The sequence below is a fragment of the Phoca vitulina genome, unplaced genomic scaffold, assembly GCF_004348235.1.
Source record: "Phoca vitulina isolate PV1807 unplaced genomic scaffold, GSC_HSeal_1.0 scaffold40, whole genome shotgun sequence".
Lineage (NCBI taxonomy): Eukaryota > Metazoa > Chordata > Mammalia > Carnivora > Phocidae > Phoca > Phoca vitulina.
This window is the reverse complement of record NW_022589743.1, coordinates 22,138,525-22,151,778: the sequence shown is the minus strand read 5'-3', so window position 1 is coordinate 22,151,778 and position 13,254 is coordinate 22,138,525. Positions and strand designations below refer to the sequence as shown.

The following is a 13,254-nucleotide window of genomic DNA, read 5'->3' as shown; positions in this document are numbered from 1 at the left end:
ATCTATAGAAAACTTATGAGTCACTCATTCAAATGGACCCTGCCCGCAACTGCTTCTGTGTAACATGACTAATTTTTGTGAAGGGCAAGTGCCTGTAGCCAAAAATAGCTCATGTTAGAAAATGACCAGAGCTGTAAACTCGGAAGTCACTTTTGCATTAGCTTGTATTTTAATACCAAAAAGGATGTAGACATGATGAATATGAAATACAGTTAATATCTGAGTGTTCAACCTGTTTAATTTGGGGCATACTTCCACCCACCTCTGGTGCCACCCCCCTCAAGAACTACCTTCTCTTTCCTTCCTCCTGAAATGATATATTTTAGTGGTATTCTTAGCAGAAAAAACAATCCACTTCTCCCCAGATTAGAGTCTCTAATCAACTACAAATGCATTTGAGTATTTGTACCAGGATATTCATCCTATTAATTCATGATTATTGGCATATTCTTCTGTCTTGCTTTTTTACTTACTACAAAAATAATTCATGTTCATTACAGAAAGCTTAGACAATTTAATTTTTTTAGTGAGCTACACGAAGTCCATTCCTTTCTATTTATTTTTTGATTGAAGTATAATTAACATACAACGTTATATTAGTTTCAGGTGTGCAGCATAACGATTCAACAATTTTATACATTACTCAGTACTCACCACAGTAGGGGTAGTCACCATCTGTCACCATGCAACGTTATTACAATATTATTGACTATATTCCCTATCCCGTACATTTCCATCTCTGTAATTTATTAATTTTATGACTGGAAGTTTGTAACTCTTAATCCCCTTTATCTGTTTACCCACCCATTCCCCCCCCCCAGTTTTCCTCTGGCAGCCACCAATGTGTTCTCTGTATATAGAGTCCGGTTTTATTTGTTGATTTTTTATATTTCACGTATAAGTGAAATCATATGGTATTTTTCTTTCTCTGACTTATTTCACTTAGCACGATTACTGACATATTCTTCTGTCTTGGGTTTTTTATTTATTACAAAAATAATTTATGTTCATTGTAGAAAGCTTAGACAATTTCAAAAGACAATAACATTTAATCGTCAGCAAAAGAGATAAGCACTGATATCTTATGTTATATAATATTCCAGTCTTTTTTACTTTTTTTTTTTTTTTTTTTAAAGATTTTATTTATGGGGCGCCTGGGTGGCTCAGTGGTTAAGCGTCTGCCTTCGGCTCAGGTCATGATCCCAGGGTCCTGGGATCGAGCCCCGCATCGGGCTCCCTGCTCCGCAGGAAGCCTGCTTCTCCCTCTCCCACTCCCCCTGCTTGTGTTCCCTCTCTCGCTGTGTCTCTGTCAAATAAATAAATAAAATCTTTTTTTAAAAAAAGTTGTTTTTTTTTAAATTTATTTGAGAGAGAGACAGAGCATGAGAGGGGGCGGGTCAGAGGGAGAAGCAGACTCCCCGCTGAGCAGGGAGTCTGACGTGGGGCTCAATCCCAGGACCCTGGGATCATGACCTGAGCCAAAGGCAGACGCTTAACCAACTGAACCACCCAGGCACCCCTCTTTTTTACTTTTTTAATATGTGTCTATATATTTTTGAAAAAGGGAAATCCTACTCAGCTTCAGATATAATTCTGTTTTCTAGAGAATGGACATGTTCTTTCCATTGTGAATATTTTTCTTATTTGGGAAAAATTTTCAAACTGGAGAATTCTGAAATCTAATTCTTATCCAACAAAATGAGTGTATGAACACTTCTTCATCAATGGCTTCCTCCCTTTGTTTGCACCACCATATCCTGTATCCAGACCCCTATCTCTTCTCCAGTGAGTCTGTACTCTGCTGGCTTTCCTAGCAATTGACACGGAAAAAGAGGTCTTATCCAAGCTGCAAGCGGTGGTGTTAATTTTCTGCAAAGTCATTTCATCTTCTGCATAGCTGCCATGCCTGGAGTGCAAGCAGATTGTGTGAAGGGAGGCAGCAGGATTTTTCCCCTCCCTTTGGAAGAATGCTCAGCTCTGCAGTGCACTGCACAGAGATGTTTATTTAAAAAGGTGTCCAGCTGGTATGGAGAAGAAAAGTTTAAAGCATAGTTTAAAGAAAATCTGCAGCAAGAAGAGAGGATTGATTGGTTGGAAGCCAGGGTATTTCCAGAAAAAGTTCTTCCACACCCTTAAGAGTGTACCACTTCTCTGAGCTGGAAGCCTTTGCCCAACCAAGTCTCAATATCAACAGTTCTACTGGAGGTTGTCCAGTTTGGCTGAGAAAAAGCTAAATGTGAACAGAGACCCTTTGCTGAAAAGCAGGCAGCTTTCTTAGTTGAACAAGGGAAACACAGGAATATTGGACACAACCAATAATTTTGTTCATTAATAAAAAACTAGTCGATTTTTATTGCTGATGACTATCTTTTTTAATATTTGACATTAAAGAATAATGTTTCCTTTTCAAAGAAAAATTAAGCCTCAAATTGGTAGTTACTTCTGTAGGTGCAGAGAATGGAGGATATGTAAATAGATCAGACTTAAATCAAATGGGCTATTTTAATTATTCATGATTTTGTCCATCAACTGAAGATGTGTAGCGTGAACTTTTCTCAGAAGGAAAAATTAATAGAGCTCTTGTGCCTGGTTGCCACCATAATATGACTCAGTATTGAGGCTGTAGGTATGATATGATGAAGAAGATATGGGGGTGGCCTTGCTGGCTTTGTCAGTAGAGCATGCGACTCTTCATCTCAGGGTCATGAGTTCAAGCCCCACTTTGGGCGTGGAGCCTACTTTAAAAAACTAAAAGAAAGAAAGAAATTAGTCACATGGGTTTCTGGGCTATGGCACAGTGTAGGGGAACCAGAGTGAAAGATGGAAATGAACTTACTTAAAAATGTGTTATAGTCCCAAGATTTCATTTTACACTTCAGTAAGATTAGAATATGCTTTGCATAATTATATAGAACATAGTGAAAAACCCCATGGAATTGTGTCGTTGTAAGCCTGAGAAGCATGGAGAGGGGGAAAGAAAAAAAGGTTGAGTCTTTGGAGGGCCCAGGGGGCTAATATGCATAGCATTTATATTGAGGGCAGAAAAGTAATTACACCACGTTGACTCCATTCTTCCTTTCAGGCTGAACCTGAAGCAGCCCTAAGCACAGCCCGAGTCATGTTATACGGACTTCACTAAGTCAGTAGCCAAAGCTTTTAATTTATTTTGTTTCTGGATATGTGCCATTTCAGATTGTCAGGTTGAATTTTCTCTGGACAGGTAGATGAAAACCATGGACTTTTCCCATCATGTAAGGGTTATTTCCATCTAGCTGGACAAAGTTCCACAGAGGATTTAGACTTCTAAATTAAGAAGTGAAGTGGTCACATTTCCCTGGCTACAATTTAGTCTCTCAACCCTTATTGCCTGGCTTCTGTCTCCTTGAGGTTCTTTATAGTTCTTACCTCTTTCTTTGGTGTGGCAGCTTGTTTTCAAAGGTTGAGCACAGAGCCTTCAGAACCTTCCATATATTTTGAAAGCAAGTCAGCTGAGCCCAGGTCTGTAGAAAAGATCAGTTGTCCATCAGTTACTGTCCTTTTCCTAAATGGAACTTCACAGCATTCTTGATCTGTATCTCTCATTCAACAGCCAAATTAAATAACATTATCACTTGTATTGTGATGATAGTGCTTGCATAACACAGTTTTCAGAGTGCTTCATTTACTTATCTTATTTGATCATTCATTTAATAAACATTTGTTGACTCTCTTTTTTGTGCCAGGCATGAGGCTAGATATTTGTGCAATCTGATCTGTTTCTATAAGGAGAGAGTAATGAACCGTATCAGGTAGGTATTCATGGAAGGCCATTGGGATAGGCCATGGAAGGCCCCTGGATTAGACAATTAGAAGTGGTCATTAGTAACATTAGCAAGAGTGATGAGGGCAGAAATCACAGTGCTGTAGGTTGAGACATATGGGAAATGAGGAATCAGAGGAAGTATTAGATTATATTTCTATGACTCTTGGTAAGGGAAGGGAAGAAAGGAGTGTCTGGAAGAGAATTCAGGATGGAAAGAGGGTTTTTCCACTTTAATATGGGAGAAACTGGTGTTTTGTTTTTTTTTGTGTTTTTTTTTTTTTGTCGGGGACTGGGGGTTGGAATGGGAACTCATAAACAACAGAAACTTATTTCTTATAGTTCTTTGGCTAAAATCTGGGATCAGGGTACCTGCACGGTCAGGTGAGGACCATCTTCTGGGTCATAGACTTCTTTGTACTTTCACATGGCAGAAGAGATCAGTAAAAACTTCCTATCTGTGATTTGAGAAGGTACCCATTTAGGTATATAGGACTAGAGTGGGAAGAGTGTTCCATTTTACAGATAAGGAAAGCAAAGACAGAGAGGTTAAGCAGTTTCCCCAGTGCCCCCACAGTAGAGTGGGAAGTTGGGACTTGAACCTGAGTCTTCTAATGCTAAATTGCATTTAATGCATAATTCTAAAATAGGTAAATTCCTACTTTTAAATGTTTGCCTTTTCAAAAGAGAGTGAAGAGAGAGTCCAAAGATAGAAAATGGACCTGAGGGGGCACCTGGGTGGCTCAGTCGGTTAAGCAGCTGCCTTCGGCTCAGGTCATGATCCCAGGGTCCTGGGATCGAGCTCCGTGTTGGGCTCCCTGCTCAGCGAGAGCCTGCTTCTCCCTCTCCCTCTGCCTGCCCCTCTGCCTACTTGTGTTCTCTGTCAAATAAATAAATAAAATCTTTAAAAAAAAAAAAAGAAGAAAGGAAATGGACCTGAAACATTGAAAAGTTGCTCACTTTTACTCTTAAGAAACATGCAATTTGAAATTACACTGAGATGCATTTCACACCTATCAAACTGGCAAAAATTCAAAAGCTTAACCACACGTTTTGTTGGCAAAGCTGTGGGGAAAGTGGCACTCTCATACATTGTTGGTGGGAATGCAGAATTGTTTCAGTCTCTGTGGAGGGGAATTTAGCAATGTCTAACAAAACTGTGCATTGGCCCTTGACCCAGCAACCTCACTTCCACAAATATGAAACAACATTCATAGAAGACTAGTTGAATAAACTATTCTATCACTATCCAGTGAAGTGCTAATAGGTGTAAGAAGGAATAAGGAAGACCTCTGTGAACTGTGATATGGAGTGGTTCTGAGGATATATTGTAAAGTGAAGCAAGTGAGGAACAAAAGTATATGTAGTATACTACTTTTATGTAAGTAAGAAATGGTAATAAGGATATATTTCTTGTTGTTGTTGTTTTCAAAATAGAACATAGGTAGAATAAGCCAGAAACTAATGAAAATGGTTACCCTTAGGGATTGAAGTGAACTGAGTGAGACTTCAAGTTTAATTTTTAATAAACTTTTGACTTTCAATCTTATGAAAGTTTTGCATATTCAGAATCAAATGGGAAAAGCACACCCTAAAGTTGAATACAAACAGGAGCAAGTGAACCCAAATATATAGCAAATGGATAACTTCACAGAAGGAAATTAATTCGGGGTGCCTGGGTGGCTCAGTAGGTTAAGTGAACTCAAGTGTCTTGAGTTCAGCTCAAGTTATGATTTCTGGGTCCTGGGATCGAGTCCCCCGTGGGGCTCCCTGCTCAGTGGGGAGTCTGCTTCTCCCTCTCCCTCTGTGCTCTCTTGCTCTCGCCCTCTTTCAAGTAAATAAATAAAATATTTTTTAAAAATTATTTTAGGGGAGCCTGGGTGGCTCAGTTGTTGGGCATCTGCCTTCGGCTCAGGTCATGATCCCAGGGTCCTGGGATCGAGCCCTGCTTCAGGCTCCCTGGTCAGCGGGAAGTCTGCTTCTCCCTCTCCCCCTGCTTGTGTTCCCTCTCTCGCTGTGGCTCTCTCTGCCAAATAAATAAATAAAATCTTTTTAAAAAATATTTTTAAAAGAAGGAAATTAATTTAAATAACTTTTGAGCATAATATTCTGGTTGAACCTCTTCATGGGAAGAGAAAAAAAACTGCAAAGAAATTTTGAACTTAATAGGTTTGTAATTGGCTGTGATATTGGTGTAGTAATGTTGAAGTTATTTTGTAAATAGAGTTAATGAGTTGTTGGAAACTAAGGTTATCACTGTGGAATAGGGAGATAAAAATGATGACAAAGGGACAAGAAAGAAAGGAAGAACCTTGTGTTAACTTTGAATTGGAGGTACCAGTGTAAATTCAATTTTTTTAGCCAAAGAACTATGAGAAATAAGTTTCTATTGTTTATGAGTTCCCATTCCAACCCCCAGTCCCCGACAAAAAAAAAAAAAAAAAAACACCAGTTTCTCCCATATTAAAGTGGAAAAACCCTCTTTCCATCCTGAATTCTCTTCCAGACACTCCTTTCTTCCCTTCCCTTACCAAGAGTCATAGAAATATAATCTAATACTTCCTCTGATTCCTCATTTCCCATATGTCTCAACCTACAGCACTGTGATTTCTGCCCTCATCACTCTTGCTAATGTTACTAATGACCACTTCTAATTGTCTAATCCAGGGGCCTTCCATGGCCTATCCCAATGGCCTTCCATGAATACCTACCTGATACGGTTCATTACTCTCTCCTTATAGAAACAGATCAGATTGCACAAATATCTAGCCTCATGCCTGGCACAAAAAAGAGAGTCAACAGTATGGGGCTCAAACTCATGATCCTGAGGTCAAGACCTGAGCTGAGATCAAGAATTGGAGGCTCAACTGATTGAGCCACCCACCCAGTGCTCCTGTAAATTCAATATTTTTTTTCAAGTATTTCCTAGATCTGTTCACTGAAAAGTTTAGAAGCAGTAACACCCAATATTTATGAGCATATCTAATTAATGTCCAGGTTTTGATTGCAAAATATCATTCTTTGCTAAAAGAAACCAGGGTTCCTTGGGGAAATCGCTAATTCTACTCACAAAGTGAATCTGGAACAACTTCTTATGCCAGAAAGCAAAGAAATATTCAAAAACTAGTGGGGTCATATCAAAAAGAGCTTGCCTGCTTGAAGAGATTCCCACTGATCAAATTCAGGACAATTTGAGTGTCAGGAAAAAAAAAATGGTAATGGATTATATAACATTCTAAATACAAAAAGAATTCAAGAACTCATAGTGGCATTCAGAGTGTGGAAGGAATGACTAGGTGAAGCTCTCTTTTACAAAGAAGAATGCCAGCTCCCATGCAGAAGGAATGATAGAATTAGAAAACCACCATTTTGTCAACGTCCAGTAAAATAATTTATTTGGACAAGGTCAGCAGTTGATGCTAAAACCATAGGGTAAAAGATTATTGTGAAACAGGATATTCACCTGACTTCAAAGATCACTAATACCTAAAGATTACTAATTAATTGTAAAGAAACCTTAACAATAGTGGGATGTGGCAGATACAAAGGTACCTACCAAGAATTCAAGTTCAGCATGACAATGAGACAAATGGACGTTATGTGCCTCAAGATTTGATGCAATAGGAAATACACAATACTATCCTTATATTATTCTTGCCAAGAATTTTGACCTGGATCTAGTTATCAGGAGACAAATAGACAAATCCAGATTGTGATGAGTTCTCCAAGATTACAGATCTGTAGTCAACAAAAATGTCAATATCATGAAAACCGAAATAAAGTTGGGATGGACTGTCCAAGACCAGATTAAATGAGAAAGAGACATGGAAACTAAATACAAAGTATGATTTTTTTTTTTTTAAGATTTTTATTTATATGAGAGAGAGCACAAGCTGGGGGAGTAGCAGGGGGAGAGGGAGAAGCAGGTTCCCCACTGAGCAGCGAACCAGACGCAGAGCTAGATCCCAGGACCCCAAGATCACAACCTGAGCCAAAGGCAGACGCTTAACCAACTGAGCCACCCAGGCGCCCCCCCACAAAGTATGATTCTTGATTGGATGAATATAAAGGACAGTTTTGAGAGGACAGTTTTTGAATTTCAAATATTGATAATGTATTAGGCTATCATTGCGTTAGTGTTTTCTTTCTTAGTTGTAAAAATGGAAATAGGAGAATGTTCTTGTTCATAAGCAATACATGATCAAATATTGAAGTGTCATGATTGCTCAGATTACTTTCAAATGGCTCAGGGGAAGAAAGTATGATAACATACTGAAAGAAAGGGAAGGGGAGAGAGAAAGCAAATATGGTAAAATATTAACAAATGATAGATCTTTCAGATAATCTGTACAACTCTTCCTTCTTTAAATGTTGTATATCATGTTTCCCTTGTTTGTTTAACAGAAGCTGCTATTTCACTCTCTCTGGATATAACATAAGGCACTAGAAAAATACGGGCTTTAGAATGAAATCTAGGTTTAATTCATAATAATGCCACTTTGTTCATTGAACAAATGTTTATTACTGAATACCTGCCAAGTGCCAGGCACTGTTCAGGTGTCCTTAGAGAACAAGAGATCTGGTTGCTATCCTCAAGAAGCTTATATTATAGTGGAGGAGAGAGGTAATAAATAAGCACATAAATAAATATACAAGTATCAGAGTACTATAAACAAGGAAGACAGATGACATTTACCTTAGATTGGAGGATAATCAAAGACAGTTTTCCAACAAGTGATCTTGAGCAAAAATTATTTGAATTTTATGAGGGCTGGTTTTCTGATCTGTAAAAATGAAGATAACTTTCTTATCCTATCACTTGTAAAAACTAAATGTGATCACGTATAAAGTACCTGACCTATTGAAAGGAACCGTGGTAGATGTTACTGGCTCTGCTTCTTCCTTCATGGGACTCCTTTACAAGCATTGTATTTTGTTCATTTGCTAATACTCCCTAATCTTTTTTTCCCCCCAACAGGGCTCAGAATGGAATGCCTCTAATTTAGAGGATTTACAGAACCGAGGGTAAGCACACAGAGCAATTGCTTTTATCCCCCTGACAGAAATCACTGTTCTTTTTTACTTTTTCCTGTCATATAGGTGTCAGTGAGTAACTTTAAGCCTAAGAGTTGCTTCCAGTTGATTCTAATCAGGTGTAATCTAATAAAAAGTTAAGTGGCCATTCTCCCACTGTTTCATCCTCCCCCACACACAGCTTCCAAGAAAGAGCTACTGTTTCAGTGGAAAGGCTTTCCAAAAGAAACGTGCATGCCTTTCCTGCTGTTTAAAACAAATGTAGTTATTGGTTCCTTTTGTTTGTTTTTAGAGCAATTTAAGATGCACAGTAAAATTGAGGAGAAGGTACAGAGATTTCCCATATACCTCTGCCCCCACACATGCATAGCACCCCCCCCATTATCACCATCCCCACCGGAGTGGTGCATTTGTTACAGTTGATGAACCTTCATTGATAACATCATAATCATGCAAAGTCCATATTTACGTTATAGTTCACTGTCAGTATTGTACATTCTGTGGCTTTGGACAAATGTATGGTATCATGCATCCATCATTATGGTATCATAGAGTATTTTCACTGCCTTAAAAATCCTCTGTTCTGCCCATTTATTCCCACCCCCACTCCTGGCAACCACTGATCTTTTTACTGCCTCCATAGTTTTGCCTTTGGTTCCTATTTTTATATAAGAGTACACAGAACTACATATGTTGGGTTCACAGCTATCCACTCAACATTTATTGACCATCTTCCATGAGCCAGGTACAGTGCTAGATACTAGAGATCCAAAGAAAAATAAGACTCAGTCCCTATCCTTTTTTAGTAAGGTGCTTGAAATCTAAGTAGGTTATAAATGTAAAGTGGACAAGCTTCTGAAATTGAACAAGAATACCTACTTTGTATTAAGAAATGTGCCCCTAAGCAGCATGGTTATTGAGTTTGATTGTAGCTATTGAGACCACCATGAACATTCAGCAAGCAAAAGGCTGCCATTCTTCTTCCCTTTTTACTTCTTAGCTAATGCCTCAATTTTTCATTGAAGTTGGCCATGCTAACTCTTAATCGTGGACAGCGGTAAGACCTACTGAAACCCAGAAGCAGTGATGGCTAGTTGCTGGCTGCCTGTTTTCTCAGCTGTAAGCCAACCTCTTCTGGTTATCTTTAGCATGATTAGATGCATACTCCCTACTTTTCCTTCAAAAGAAAGGTATGTCATAAATGCTAAAATGAACTTTGAACAAGACTTAAGCCAGAGAATTATACAAAGAGTTCTTGGGTTGGGGAGAAGGGGGGCCTGAATCTGGTTACTTAATTTAAGATATGAAAATAAATAGAACTTGGAAATTTTAAGTTGATTAGGATTGAGTCTAGAGTTCTTGAAAATAGACTGTATCTTAGTTTTGTGTAAAACGTACCTCTACCTAGCTCAAAGTTTTATTACCAAGAGGGTGCTCAGTAAATGTGAAGGGACGATAGAAAAATTGACTGTGACTTGCCAGAAACTAGCATGTAGATACAGTGTTTAATATGAAATCTGATATTTGATAAAGCCAGTGCTTGCCAAATGCACTGAAATTACATCGTGCGCACACGCACTTTGACTTCTGACCCCCCCGCTGGAGAGGATACCTGTTCATCTCATTTACTACTTAAAATGCTAAATTATAAAATGCAGATGTATTTGTCTTAAAAGACAGTATAGGCAGATGCTCAGACATCTACTTAGATCTTGTTTCATAAATTCACTGGTTCTTAAACTCTTGTGGAATTAAGAATTATAGTTACAAAACACATATACTGCCTCTGGTGGATGATTTAAGGGACTTTCAAGTCTTAATTTTGGCAATAAGGCCATTTTCACCCAATCTACTGACTTTAGCACCCCAAGTAAAGCGCTCCTCCATATAGAGATGTCAAAGAAGTTTCAAGGAGTGCTAATTTCAATTGGTAGTGGCTGCCTAGGGGTTCTGTAATAAATAGGATTGGGAAGCCTTGTCCTATCATAATCCAGTATTAAAGTATGGGATTAAAGGTGGGAGATTATTCATGTTTATTTTAAATAAGAGAAGGGTACTTTCCTTTTGACAGTTTCATTGAAATATGATTCACATACAGTTCACCCATTTAAAATGTACACTTCAGTGATATTTATTATTTTTAGAGAGTTGTACAATAATTAATTTAGAACATTTTTCAACCCAAAAAGAAATTCTGTACCCTTTAACAGTCACCCCCATTTCCCTTCTCCCCCCAGCTTCTAGAAACTACTAATCTACTCCCTGTCTCTATAGATTTACCTATTCTGGACATTTCATTTAAATGGAATCATATAATATGTGCTCTTTTAAGAATGATTTCTTCCACTTCACGTTATATTTTCAAGGTTTATCAATGTTGTAGCATGTGTTAGTACTTCATTCCTTTTTTTTATTGCCAAATAATGTTCCATTGTTTGGAAATACCACATTTTATTTATTCATTCGTCAGTTGATGGACATTTGAGTTGTTTCCACTTTCTAGTTATTATGAATACTGCTGTGACCATTCATGTACAAATTTGGGGGTAGACTTATTTTTCATTTCTCTTGGGTTTATACCTAGGAGAGGAATATGCTGGGTCATAGAGTAACTTCATGTACTGTTTTCCACAATTACATGTGCTTGGTTTTTAAATTAAAAAGAAAAAAAAATCCTTCCTAGTAATGGACTTTGATGCAAAGTTAAAACATATTCAGATCATGTTTCAGAAAAATTTTGGTCTCTTGACCTTAACCACAAAATGGGTTAACTATGGCTCTCCCTTTCTGTAGTCATTTCTCTGACTTCAGATTGGGTTTGTAAGAACGCTATGTGTAGTTCCAAGAAGGAAGCAGCTTCTGCAGAGAGAAATAAGTGAGTCTATGTTGTGTTGTTGGAGTAAACTCCAGTGATGTCCAAGTCCACACAGCACTGAGAAAAGATAACCATTTGGCAAATTAAACCCAAGCATTTATTGAAATTGTATAGTGAGAGAGACAGCAGAAGAAATTTGTGATACAGAAACCCTTCTCTGCAAGCCTCTGGGTATGGGAGAACTCTCAGACACAGCTGCTGCTCTGGCAGCCAGGACTGCAGCCTAGAGAGTGACAAGAGTTTTAGGTCCAACTTCCCTCTGACCCTCCCAGCCCTCGCCTCTTTTGCCTTTCTTGTAGTTTACAGAGAGTAACAGAGCAAAATCTAGCATTCAGAAAGATAGGAGGAAATTTTTCCCTTTCCTATTTTGTTGTTTTTTGTTTCTTGAGGTAGATGTTAATAGTCTGATTTAATAGAAATGACTTCCAAAGAATAAATTATGTTTCTGGTAATTTTATCGACTGAAGAGAAATTGTCAGATCATGGACCTTGGATTCTTTTGAAGTAAAATACAAGGCATATTTTCAAAAGACTATCAAAGATGAGATTGTATAACTGTACATAAACTGAAAATGGAATTTAGATGTTGAACTTGGTAGACAGCTTTTCTCTCAGTAATTCGTTGGTGCCCAGGTATGTCCTGGATTCTGTTATTTAGTTTCTCTACTAAATAAGTATATAATCTCTTTAGTTTTTTAGCTTTCTTCAATATTTTAGTATTTTATTTCAACCTAGGGAGCAAACAAATTTTAAATACGAAAAACAGTGCTGGAATTGGATTTAGCCTGAGTAGTAGAGCACATACTCTCCCTTGGTTTCCTTGCAGGGTACGGTATATCTTGAATGTCACTCGAGAGATAGATAACTTCTTCCCAGGAGTCTTTGAGTATCATAACATCCGAGTATATGATGAAGAGGCAACGGATCTCCTGGCTTACTGGAATGACACTTACAAATTCATCTCTAAAGCAAAGTGAGTAATGGTCCCACACACATGCTCTGACCCATGTTTCCCCTGCACCACACACGGCTGGGGCCTGAGAGCTGTAGATGGCTTACTGTCTGTACTCTGGGAGAAGGAATTAAAGAAAAAAAGGAGACTGAGGTTCCTTAATCCTGGGGAAAAGTTGACTAGTGACTTCATACTTTCCCTGTAAGTAGATGAAACCCCTGGAAGAATGAATCCCCTGTTGACTCTTTCCATTGAGCACAAGATGAGGGAACACAAACTGAAGCTGCTGCAAACACAGTAAGAGTGACAGAAGGAAGATGTTCTGAAGGAAGTGCTAAGTTGCCAAAGGGGACATGTGAAAGTGAGAGAACAGAAATTACTCCAGGTGGGTGGGATACTGAGTCCTTCTTTCCGAAGACCAGAAGGGAAACTTAGTGAGCTTTGGAAATCTTTTCTCTTTCTTTTACTTTACTCTTATGGTACTCTAAGCAGTGAAATTTTCCTCTGGCCATTCTGTTGATTTCATCTTTAAATTAATTGGTCCTTTTATTTTATTTTTTTTTTAAAGATTTTATTTATTTATTTGACAGAGAG

At 38.2% G+C, this 13,254-nt stretch overlaps 1 protein-coding gene across 7 annotated transcripts in view; it reads left to right on the top strand.

Moving 5' to 3' along the window:
* Nucleotides 1-13,254, top strand: part of SSH2 (slingshot protein phosphatase 2) — a 245,054-nt gene that overhangs the window by 208,741 nt on the left and 23,059 nt on the right. For all 7 annotated transcript variants that reach the window (XM_032428751.1, XM_032428747.1, XM_032428744.1 and 4 more), the window contains 2 exons: nt 8,778-8,824; nt 12,535-12,681. In XM_032428751.1, the coding sequence (XP_032284642.1) occupies nt 8,778-8,824; nt 12,535-12,681 (194 nt within the window). The remainder of the gene's footprint in view (nt 1-8,777; nt 8,825-12,534; nt 12,682-13,254) is intronic.